General features: G+C 35.6%; 1 protein-coding gene across 4 annotated transcripts in view; it reads left to right on the plus strand.

Annotated features, from left to right (window-relative positions):
* The window catches only part of stx3b (syntaxin 3b), a 31,834-nt gene that overhangs the window by 13,486 nt on the left and 5,486 nt on the right, over window positions 1–12,862 (plus strand). For 2 of the 4 annotated variants that reach the window (XR_014031355.1, XR_014031356.1), the window contains exons 2-9: window positions 5,268–5,342; window positions 5,459–5,558; window positions 9,155–9,229; window positions 9,546–9,616; window positions 9,694–9,802; window positions 9,987–10,060; window positions 12,069–12,203; window positions 12,338–12,450. Coding sequence is in view for 2 of the 4 variants with exons in the window: in XM_081382630.1 (XP_081238756.1) it covers window positions 5,268–5,342; window positions 5,459–5,558; window positions 9,155–9,229; window positions 9,546–9,616; window positions 9,694–9,802; window positions 9,987–10,060; window positions 12,069–12,203 (639 nt within the window). In the remaining 2 variants the exon portion in view is untranslated. The remainder of the gene's footprint in view (window positions 1–5,267; window positions 5,343–5,458; window positions 5,559–9,154; window positions 9,230–9,545; window positions 9,617–9,693; window positions 9,803–9,986; window positions 10,061–12,068; window positions 12,204–12,337; window positions 12,451–12,862) is intronic. The other 2 variants (XM_081382630.1, XM_081382631.1) reach the window with 1 other exon arrangement.

The following is a 12,862-nucleotide window of genomic DNA, read 5'->3' on the forward strand; positions in this document are numbered from 1 at the left end:
ATTTATGGGAAGTGTTCCCGGTTCCAGCTGACCTAATCTATGCAGCCTAACATTGAATTATAGAAGTCTATAATGTATTATGTGAAAGCTAGGTCAAAGAGATGTATTTTTAGTATAGCTTTGAACTGACAGAGTGTGTCTGCTTCCTGGACAATGTTAGGAAGACTGTTCCAGAGTTTTGGTGCTAAATAGGAAAAGGATCTACCGCCAGCAGTCGATTTTGATATTCTAGGTATTATCAACTGGCCGGAATTTTGAGATCGTAATAGACGTGAAGGACTATAATGCGTTAAGAGCTCGCTCAAGTACTGCGGAGCTAAACCATTTAGTGCTTTGTAAGTAATCAGCAATATTTTAAAACTGATGCGATGTTTAATAGGGAGCCAATGCAGTTTTGACAGAACCGGGCTAATATGGTCATACTTCCTGGTTCTGGTAAGAACTCGAGCTGCTGCGTTTTGAACTAGCTGTAGTTTGTTTATTAAGCTTGCAGGGCAACCACCCAGTAGAGCATTACAATAATCTAACCTTGAGGTCATGAACGCATGAACTAATTGTTCCGCATTTGTCAATGAGAGCATATGGCGTAATTTAGATATATTTTTAAGATGGAAAAATGCAGTTTTACAGATACTAGACACGTGACTTTCAAATGAAAGATTGGTATCAAAGAGCAAAGTTAGTCAAATACTAAATTCTTTAATTCCTTAAATATAACTAAATTTTAGACAAAAGAAAAAACAAAAGAAAATTTTCAAATATTTTGGTATGTTCAACTCAAACAATCAAGTAAATGATATTCAGAGATTTTATTAAGTTAATAAAGTTAATTATTTACTAATCCACAGAATTATTTTTTAGAGTGTTGGCTGATGGTCTCTTATAAAAATGTACTATTGTAAACATATTTTCCACCATACCATCATTAATACACATATCAGTGATGTTTGAAGAAAGAAAGAAATGTTGATCTAATGATTAAGGATCAGTCTAACAATCATCTAACCCTAAGTATTAAACTTCGTTAGTCATTCTGCAATGTTCGTGTCATCAGCATGAATGATTCAATTCAAAAAGCTCGTTTTGAGGAAAATTGGGTCATAGCTCGTTATAGGTATCATTTGTGTTTTAACAACGTTTAGCTCACGAGTTATTGATCCGGGAAACTCTATAAACTGCTCCATTGTTAACGTACTGAGCTGTCTGAAACGCTGCCAGTGGGACATTAAACAGGAAGTTGTTCAAGAGAACACAAATATCTTTGCGCAAACATTTTTGAGAAAGAAAACGCATGTGTAACAATATAATGGATCAGTGCGTTGGGTCTTAAAGTGACAGCAGCCTAATATCCCTGCTGCCAAATTATAAGATAATATAAAAAATATCTATATGGCGGTTTTTCCCCATGGTATTGATGTCAAAATTGTTGCTAGTGAAAATGCTGAGTGGCTAGTAACTTTGGAAAACCACTAGCCACAGTGGCTGGTGAGCAAAAGAGTTAATGTCAAGCCCTGGTTACTTTTAAAGGGAGTAACGCAATATTGTAATGCATTACTTTTAAAAGTAACTTTCTCCAACACTGTTATGGCCAATATTAAAATTAAGATTCTAACTCTAAAAACTAAACTCAGTAATTTGTGAAATTTTATAGATGTGAATTTACTCATTACAACATTATAATATTCAGTATAACATTATAGCATTATAAACACAACATTATTGTAATGTGTATGTTCAGTTTTGGTTTCACTGTTTACTGTTCTGTTTTTTTTTTCCTGACTATGTTCCAGTTAGTTTCCTTGGTTGTTAATTAGTTCCACACACCTGTTTATGTTCAGTTGATTACTCTCTCTGTGTATTTAAGCCCCGAGTTTAATCTTCTGCTGATTCTTGTGTTTTTGAGTTATTTTAGTGTGTTAAATAAATACCTCACCTATAGCCTGACAATTATAATGTACAAAAATATTATTCATTGGGATTTTTTCAAAATGATATCAGTGTTATTAAATTATTAGCATTTTTAAAGATTACCTTTAAGTGAGCGTTAAATGATGTTATAAGGAAAATGAGCAAGTACAATTAAATATCCATTATCGAATGATACAAATAAATAAAAAATAAAAAATCTAGCATTTAGCATATCAATATGTGTATTCTTCAGAAAATCTAGTTTTTACTGCAATACTGTGGTAACTTGATATTATCCACCTACACCAGCACTGCATTTATTTGATCAAATATATTGTAAATAACAGTAATACTGTGAAATATTATTACACATTAAAATAACTGTTTTCTATTTTAATATATTTTAAAATGTAATTTATTCCCTTAATCAAAGCTGAATTTTCAGCATCATTACTCCAGTCTTCAGTCACATGATCCTTCAGAATATTATAATTATCAATGTTGAAAACAGTTGTGCTGCTTAATATTTTTGTGAAAACCGTGTTGTATTTCTTTGGGATTCTTTGATGAACAGAAAGATCAAAATAACAGCATTTATTTGAAATAGAAAACACTTATAACATTATAAATGTCTTTTACCCAAATGTTTGACCAGTAGTGTATGTATGTTTTTAAAACATTATATCAAATGACAAAGTATGCAGCAAAACTTTGTATATTAATGACAATTTTACTGAAGCAAATATAACTACTTATATTTTGGTAGTTACCGTGGTTACTGTGCTACGATTTTTGTAAAGTTAAATGTGTCATTTGATTCCTTAGAAATCTTGAATGAGTGTTTGAGCTTCATATAGGGTTTCACAGAGATACAAAGATATGTGTGTGTGTGTGTGTGTGTGTGTGTGTGTGTGTGTGTGTTAGTGTGTGTTGGGCTTCTCTGTGGTGAAGTGACGGAGCCACAAGCTTGATGACTGTTGAGAAATCCTTGAGTAGTGTCATAAAGAAGGTGTGATTTCACTCAGACTTTAACCCTTGTGTCTTTTGACATTTGAGTTATAATGTTATCATGCACGAAGCGCTGTTCTATGACGGTGTTAATTTGTTTAATTGCGTCATTTGACAGTAAAGCCATTATTAAAATAGAAAACAGTACTAGTCTCCACATGCTCCTCATAAAACATCACAAGACACACCTTTCTGTCCCTATAAAGTGCTGTGCAAGTCAGCTGTAACATTGCTGCTAACATTGCACAAAATCACAATTTACCCTACTTACTTTCATATGGATTGTATAGAGAGCCGTGTTGTCCATTTAGGAAGACTTTGCATGCAATAAAAGTCTAGATTCGCGAGTTTGCTAAAGCAACTGTTTCAGGGCAGTTTACATTGTGCCTTGTCAGCAGAGGCCTGTAACACCGGATGTTCATGTGACATGATCGATTTAAAGGGTAACTGTCGCCAAAATTGAACCTAGGCCCTTTTTGTTAATCTACCTGAGTCAAACTTTCATGTAAAAGCATAATTAGAGTGGAAACGGCATTTTTAAAATTCAAGATTTTCGTTTTAGGTCAAAATGCCTTTTGAATGGGAGTGCATGGGGCACGACTATGATAGCATCAAAATCTCTATTTTTAAAACACTAAGGAGGCTCGACGCAATATAAAACTGTGCTCGAAGTATCACCAGGGGCTCTACACATGAACTTGAGCATTGACTACGTTGTTTGTGTACACTAAATTACTAAAAAGAAAGGTTTTGTACGACTCACCTTATCAGTGTTTCCAGTGGCTGGAATTTTATCAGTCAAAAGTAGTCGATCTCCATATGAAGCTGTTTTAAAAGTTCATTATTTCGATTATTGAGGGTGAACCAACTCCAGGGTAAGGCTAAGGAATGAGATGCACTTCCCTTTAAAAACACATTTAAATAGATTACCATGAAATAGTTTCAAGTTACTTGTCGCCTGCACGACCTACACATCCCAGCAGAGTCGCTTCAGAGAAAGGATTTGTTATTAAAGCATCTACGTTCAGAAACCACTGTTAATTTGACCAGAAAAAAAGAGTGCTACCTTTATAATCACTAAAAAGCTGTCACTCGTCTTAGTTCATCGTAATCTCACAAAGTTATGGTATAATCAATGAAGCCGACTGCACAATGAATCTCTTATTTACATAATGTCTAAAAATTTGTTTGTTATAATGAGAGGATTTGCGAATGTGCACAACTCTGCACTGAACGCAAATGTTGGTGTTTCGAGTGGAGAGTGTGTTCTGACTGAAACACTTTTGATTGGACATTGTCAAGTATGTGCAAAAACACGTTGTAAATAGAAACCTTCGACGCTCTCCAAAGTGTGTCAGAAATGTAACGGCCCTTAACATAATCGCGAGCTTCAGCTTGCAAGGCTTCTACAGCAATTGTAAACACACAGTTAATAATATTATTGGTTTTACTGTATCATTTCGAGCCGAAGTCAGATTGTGAAAATGTGGATGATCAACGACTTAGTAGTAAGTAAGTAGTCTTCTTTGTATATAGCCGGTGTTGTACCTTTCCAGGTTCATGAGAATAAGTTCAATTTAATTGTTGTAATGTTTAGGAACAGCTTTTCTTTGCACATGCATTTGGGCGGGCATTATGCTAATATTTCACATTTGTGACATGGACGTTTTGAGGAAGTAATATCTGGACTTCGATCGAGGCGTTTTCGGCAAGTCTGGATCAGGTTTCTCTGTTAAAGCCTGGGCCTGGGTGTGTCTCGGCCTTTAGATAGATTAAATCGCTTTGTGGGAGACTATGAGCTTTGTAACTTAGCAGTTTGTATGCAGAAACACACTAAAGAAAAGGAAAACATTAAAAAGCAACTATAAAAACACTATCGCAACTTCCATTTCATGCTCACTTTAAGACTTGACCACTCTAGACCAAGTCTAGATCATACGTTTTTGAACTTTTAGTTTTACGCTCTATTTTGTGTCAGGGTAGTGGTTTTGATTGAATATACATTTGCTTATCTGCTACCTGCTCCATTTGAAAGGTTTAAAATGCAAACATATATATTTTGGTTATCAGCCACAACAAGCTCTTGATTATCAGTTATTGTTATTGGCTCAGTAATTCCCAAGCCAGGAAATTACCGGTCATTTTCAGGTGTTACTCCACTACATATGCAATCAATAGAGTTTAAATATCTTTCCAAATTTGTACTAAATTGTAATTTAGTTTCTAGACAGTGAATTAGTGACAGTGAGTTACATGCCAGCCATAACAATATAAGGGTGTATAAAGACAGCATGAGATCATTAAAAACACAACTGACATTTCCTTACGTCTTTACCTGATATTTGTTTCAGACATGCGATCATGATGACGAGGATGTTGAGATCGCCGTGGACAATGCTGCTTTTATGGATGAGTTCTTCGGCCAGGCACGTTCTTCTGTATATTTTACAGTCCTGTTTGTGTAAATACTTCTGATGTGCTTTGCATGAATGTGTGTCATTGTGGTTTGTGCATCTTAAGTGACCTTGTTTCTTTGTTTCAGATTGAAGACATCAGGAACAGCATTGACAAGATTGATGAGAATGTGACCGAAGTGAAGAAACTTTTCTCAGTTATTCTTTCTGCACCAACATCAGACCAGAGTAAGACACATTCACATTCACTCATTATGACCCGGTTCAACACTGTTTTCCACTGACTGGTATCCGTCGAGTAACAGGTGACATATGCTGCGTCCCAATTCGCATACTTTCCTTCCTAAATAGCATTCGAAATTAGAATTAGTGTGTCCCAAATCATAGTGTTGAAATGAGTTTTGATCTACTTTTTCCGGCTAGAATCTGAAGTGCAGATCTGTGGATCTAATATTACCCACAACCCATTGCGCTTTGGACGAGGATTCGATTAGAACTACAAACACAGTTTGTAAAAAACTACTAACATGGCGGATGTGCGAGTCCAACGGTTAAGTAGAGAGGTGTCGATAAAGAGGTTTGAGTGATTAATAATCAGTATCTTACCTGACGAAAATATATTTATTCAATGTTATCCACATGTTATCCGAAGACAGCATTGTGAACTTTTGTAAAGATACGTTTGGTCATTATGCATCATATAAATACGTCATTATGCAAATTGCAAACACAAGGAGTCTCCTCATGAAAGACCCACGACTGGCAGATCAACATGTTACTGTATTTCTCTCGGAAATGCAGGGAAATTAAATTCAGTTGAACGTGGAGGATTTTATCTGTGACGAGATGGTTGACAGGTCAGTTTAAAGGTCCCGTATTATGCCCCTTTTCACAAGATGTAAAATAAGTCTCTATTGTCCCCAGAGTGTGTATGTGAAGTTTGAGCTCAAAATACCCAACAGATCATTTTTTACAGCATGTTTAAATTGTCATTTTTTGGGGCTCAGAAAAATGCGCTGTTTTAGTGTGTGCCCTTTAAATGCAAATGAGCTGCTGCTGGACGACACAGGGGGCGGAGCTTCATGAGCTCGCGCTCAGTCTCTCAGGACAATTTCATCTCACGGAATGATGATAATATCAGAAACTCTCAGTAACGGTGTTCATTTCGAGTCGGACAATAATGCCTACAGAGTCAGAGTGCTGTATAGAGATGGAACAGGTATAGTTTAGTAGTGTAATTACGGTTATTATAACGTGTTTGTCATCTGCTTGTATGTATCCATTATTTTATTAATAGCCTACAAGTCTGCTGTTTCGGACCAGGTGCGAATGATGATCAAACATATACTGATGAGTTTAATAAAGTTTATTGTACATCACACAAAAGATGAAGCGTCAGTTTTACTTCAGAAAATCACCGTAAGAGCTGAGTAAACACAGTAAGTTATAAGAAGTGCGCAAGTACATAAACGAATTTCTGTAGAGTTGAGGGAGCATTCCTGTGGGCGGAGGTTAGTCAAAAAACTGTTCTAGTGACGTCATTAAAGAAGGAAGTAGAGGGATGTAGTCCAAACGGGCCGTTCGATTTAGGCGACTTCTGTTAAATAAAATATCTCGCTTGGCATTGAACTTTGAGCTTTATCATTTTACAGGTATTATTTATACTCTAACAACAACATTACACACTAACTAAAGTTTGAAACATGGGATCACGAAGAACGGGACCTTTAAACGGTGACAGGATGCACATAACTAAGCGACTGAGAGTCCGTTAAAGGCACAGTCATGGCAAAGTAGTACGTCCCAAAGCTTGCCTAATATTATGCTACACACTCAAAAGTGTGTAATTTTTCTTCACAAAAACAGTACACAATAGGGCATTGTATAAGTAGGCAAATTAGGACACAGCAATATACTCTGCAATAGGGTGCACACATACATACATATCCTATCAATTACAAGAAATAAAATACAGATACATAAATCCCAGAGGAATTAAGAGCATGAACAATCCTACAATAAGTGCTGTTCAGAAACGCTTGGATCTAGTTTTTATTGTCTGTCTGAAGGTCGAGGGGTTAAGAGGTGTCCTTCCCGATGAGTCGGATCTCTGAGAATTGTTAGTCCTTTTCTCTGCAAACGTATAAAGGTCATCAGTAGTGGGAAGATCTTAACCTATAGTTTTTTGAGGCAGACCACACTATATTACAGATCTGACTTCTCTGCTGAACAGTGGAACTGCCAAACCACTCCGCAATTGAGGAAGTCAGTACACTTTCAGTCCCAGCTCTGTAAAAATGTAACACACCAACTTTAGATACTCCAAACTTTTTAAGCTGTCTTAAGAACGATGGAATTTCTTAATAAGGTTTATTTAATACATTAACATTATTTAATGCAATAGTTAACATGAACTTATAATGAGCAACATTTTACACCATTTGTAAATATTGCTTAATGTTCATTTTTTATGTACTACTAATACATACAAGTTGTATATTACATTATCTTAGATAATTAGTTGTATTATGAATTAAAATGAATTAACAATGAACAATACAATATTTATAAATTAATATTGAGAAATAAATTAGTCTAATTTAACAGGGTTTTGAAGAAACATTTGAGAGAAAATTGATACACTGCCATTCAAATGTTTACAGTCAGTGAGGTTCTTTTTGATGAATATTAAAGGTCCCATATTGTCAAAACTGAAATTTCCTGGCTTTTTTCATGATAACAGAGGTTTAGGGGCTATGAAACTACCATATAAGTTTCAAAACAGTCGATCCACAGACAAATGCACACAGCCTGCATAAAGTAGCTGTGCCTTTTCACGAGCCGTTGTGACTTCCTTATAAATGTGATGTCAGAACTACTCAGTCACCGCCTTCAGTCACCACCCCCACCAATGGTGGGTCACTCAGAAAACAACAAGCCAATCAGAAGAGAGGCTCATGAATTTTAAGTAGACAGGCCAAAATCGACTTGTTCTTGGCAGAGCTCCTGGGAAAGCTGTAAAAATATATTGAGATGGTTTTTGGTACTTATACCGCAAATATATATTCTTAAGGACATAAAAACCTAAAATAAAACATCAGAAAGGTGTACAATATGGGACCTTTAAGGTCCAGATTTACTAAACAAGGCAAATTATCGTGAGAGCGCAATCCCATAAAAGCACAGGGGAGTGAAAAGTTCTGCTCGAGATCTACTGAATTGATCAAAAGTGACAGTAAGACATTTATAATGTTACAAAAGATTTCTATTTAAAAGAAATGCTGTTCTTTTGAACTTTCTATTCATCAAAGAATCCTGTAAAAATGTATCACCGTTTCCCCAAAATATGAAGCAGCTCAACTGTTTTCAACATTGATGAAAATAATCAATGTTTCTAGAGCATTAAATCAGCATATTAGAATGATTTCTGAAGGATCATGTGACTCTGAAGACTGGAGTAATGATGCTGAAAATTCAGCTTTGCATCACATGAATAAATTACATTTTACAATATATTTAAATATAAAACCGTTATTTTAAATTGTATTTACAATATTAGAGTTTTACTGTATTGTTGATCAAATAAATGCAGTCTTGATGAGCATAAGAGACTTCTATAAAAAACATTAAATTCTTTCAATTCTCTTTCTGAGCCGGATATGAAACATAACTCCATTAAGTCTCCAAAGCTGTGAAAGAGGAACCTTTGAGCTATAAAATATTCCTATGGGAGTTTTTAACAATGACAGAACATACACAAACCAGTGCTGTTTCAATCCATTCTTATACCTCCCCTTAACTTCAGTTTTTTTCTCTGTGAACAGAGACACAGGATGATTTGGAGGCGCTTACTAACGACATCAAGAAAATGGCCAACAATGCTCGAAACAAACTCAAGAGTAAGTGTCCTTACATGTGTGCTGGCCTGCTTTGTGCTTTTCCCATTAGGGCAAAGAATTAGGACACACATAAAAAGGTTTGGCTTTTCAAACACACCTGACCCAGAATGATATGAGCCATTTATCCATCTTTAATGCAAAGTTTACCCTTATTTCAGCATCATTGAGATACTAAAATAGTTTTATTTAAGATCTGGTTTCATTTTATTTACTTGACATCTATTTAATTTAAAGTACTGAACATGTTTTTTTATGGTTTTAGTTTTGGTGGTAGTTAACTATAGTAACCCTGCGCTGTGTGAATGTGTCCGTACAGCCATTGAAAGGAATCTCGAGGCAGAAGAAGTAGAAAGAGTATCAGCCGACATGAGAATACGCAAATCACAAGTGAGTCAACATCCAGCTCGCGCAACACACACAAATACACACGCTCTATTAACTCTGCTCTCATGTTGCCCCGCCAGCACGCTGTTCTTTCCAGGAAGTTTGTTGATGTGATGACCAAATACAATGAAGCTCAGGTGGACTTCAGAGAGAAAAGCAAAGGTCGCATTCAGAGACAATTAGAGATCAGTAAGTGTCGCCCGCACTCTCACTCCTGACTAAACACCAGTGCATGAGACCTTATTGAACATCACCTCACCCTCACAGTGGGTGACGTTTCTCTCTCAGGCTTGCGGTTGAAGCGTGTCAAACTGACACTGTGCTATTCCTCTTTTCTGTCTTTGACTTGCTTTTGTTCTGCTTCTGGCTCTAGCTGGTAAAGCCACTACTGATGAGGAGCTGGAGGAGATGCTGGAGGGAGGAAACGCAGCCGTTTTCACTGCAGGGGTAATGCGTGCCTTCGTGTGTGTGTGTGTGTGGGGCCGAGCTGGAGTCAAGACCAACAATTCAAACCGTTTTCATACACCATCCATATTCTAAAGCAATGGTTCTCAATTATGGGACTGGGGAAAATACCCACTAGGGGAACTCAAGATTATTTAAAGTCCCCCCTGCTGTCAATCATTTCATCCCTTAAAACTCATCTTTGATATTCAAAATGGCATATTTATGTTTTTTTCCTGTGAAAATAATTTCTTCATGTCTTAAAATAGTCTTAATGTAACTCTACACCTTTGCTTAATTTAGTATACGCATGACCATGAATATGTAAATGATCCTCGCCTCCACTCACTCACGCCAGCTCGGACGACCTGATCCACTCGCTCAACTTTACTGTAGGAAACTGTACACAATGACAAGTGGAAATATTGGTGGAATTCAGCCATGTATGTTTGAACCAGAAACTGATTCAGAAGAAGAAGAGGAAGAGCGAATTATACAGTCAGGCCCGGTTCTACGGGGGTGCTTTCTTTTCTTAAACGAGAAGTCCTCTCATTAACAAAGTATAGACACTATTACATAAGAGATTCATTGTGCTGTGTAGACAACTTCATTGATTATAACGCAACTTTGTGAGATTGCGAACTGAGATGAGTGACAGCTGAGTGATTTAGTGATTATAAAGGGAGCTGTCTTTGCGTGCTTTCTAGGCTATATATAACCCATTAATAATTTGAATAAAAGTTGAAGAGAAACCAGGATTCCCACAAAGCCTTGGAAAACATGGATATTTGAGGCAGCTTGGATTTAAAAGTGTGATTTCTATACAATTTGATAGATTTTAAAGTGTGATATAATACAATTATATATAATATATATATATAATACAATTTAAAGGTATAGTGGAGGATCTTTCTGAATTTTAGATAAGACCCGCCCTCTCCACTTTTTGAATAAGTTTGATTGATTCACCAGAATGATTGACAATTAGGAGGACCAATAGTATAGGTGATCCACCCGGAAGTAAAAGATCCTCCATTATACCTTTAATATATATATCTAAAATATTTTTTATATATATATATATATATATATATATATATATATATATATATATATATATATATATATATATATATATATAAAAAATATTTTAGATTTTTTATATTTTAGATATTTTAGAGCTTGACAATAAAAAAAAACAAATAATAATAATAATAATTATTATATATTATTATTATTTTTTTTATTTTTTTATTTATTTTTTTTATTTTATTTTTTTTATTGTCAAGCTCTAAAATATTCTATTGGGTAGAAACTCTGAGCAACTCTTATTTATCCAATAAATCACAAACAACGGGAAAAGTCCATGTAAAAATTAATTGGTTAAAAAGAATGGGATGCCCGAAGAACATTAAGCTCCTAAAATTTCTGGAATCCTGACATTTGATTATTTTAATAATATTTAAAATGTAAAATTTAGACATAATTTAATTATAATTATTTTCAAAATCTTGACGTTATCGAATTGGTGGCAAAAAATATATATTTTGTTCATACTGACCACCTCTAATACGACAACAAAATAACTTTATTTAAATGCGTTTACTCTGGCCGGCCTAATCAGCACATCTAGCAATATTTTGATTCATTATTTCCTGTGATTGTGGTTGCTGTGTAAATACACCCTTATCTCATAACATCAGTGCAGAAGTAGCCTTACTAACTTTATAATGCAAATGTAATGCAAACGCAATACTTTTCATATAAAGTAACAATGGTTACGTTTTATTAGAAAGAACAGTGTAACATGTTGCTTTTAAAGCAGTGTTCTCTTAACACTGTTACATCTGAGGTACATGTTGTAACTGTTTAACCGGTCACTGATGGCGAACACCACTAGTCTAGTGATAATTTGAGACCCTTGTCTTAGACCATAACCTGACCATAATATTTCAAGACCAAGTAAATCTTTTCATACTACATCCTGATAAAACTGCTGTTTGTGTTGTAGATCGTGGATTCAGGGATCTCTAAACAAGCGCTGAGCGAGATTGAAGCGCGTCACAAAGACATTGTGCGTCTGGAGAGCAGCATAAAGGAACTGCATGACATGTTTGTGGACATCGCCATGCTGGTGGAGAGCCAGGTACACACACACTTTCATCGCACGCATCTGTCCAATATTTTCTCCATCCTTTCACACAGTCATTGTTTTCTAACTTTCCCCTCATTGTCATGTATTTCCTTCTCTTTCTCTGCTTCTCTATGTCTGGTCTGTAGCATCCTTTCCTCTCTTCCTCTTTGTTCAAACTCGTTCTGTTGGTTTGGTCTCTTGGTTGCTAAGCCATTTGCAACAGGTCGGAGTGACTTCCCATCAGCCCCTTCTTTCACATGTGAGTGTTCTTAACTCCTCTTTGTTCATACCTTTTTTATTTCCCTTACTGCCTGTTTTCCTCTCATTCATTTTTGCTTTATTTAATTTGGTCACAAACTTTATTCACCCATTACACCTTCAAGATTTGTTTAGAAGAAATTAATGTCAATAGATGTTTTCCAAAACCCTGCGAGCTGCTTATCTTGACAACATTTTAAGCATCATGAGCCCTGTTTACACCTGGTAATAAGATGTGTTTTGGTCAATCGGATCACAAGTAAACAAAGGGAGACATATTCACATTTACACCTGGTGTTTTAATCCGTCTCTTTTGTCCACTTTCAACCACTTCTGGTCTATGGGCGGGTAAATGTATGGGCTTTTTCAGATCTTTTGATCTTATGGACAAAATAAGCTTGCGCAATTTACAT

The sequence above is a fragment of the Scardinius erythrophthalmus genome (genome assembly GCF_964197995.2).
Source record: "Scardinius erythrophthalmus genome assembly, chromosome: 13".
Lineage (NCBI taxonomy): Eukaryota > Metazoa > Chordata > Actinopteri > Cypriniformes > Leuciscidae > Scardinius > Scardinius erythrophthalmus.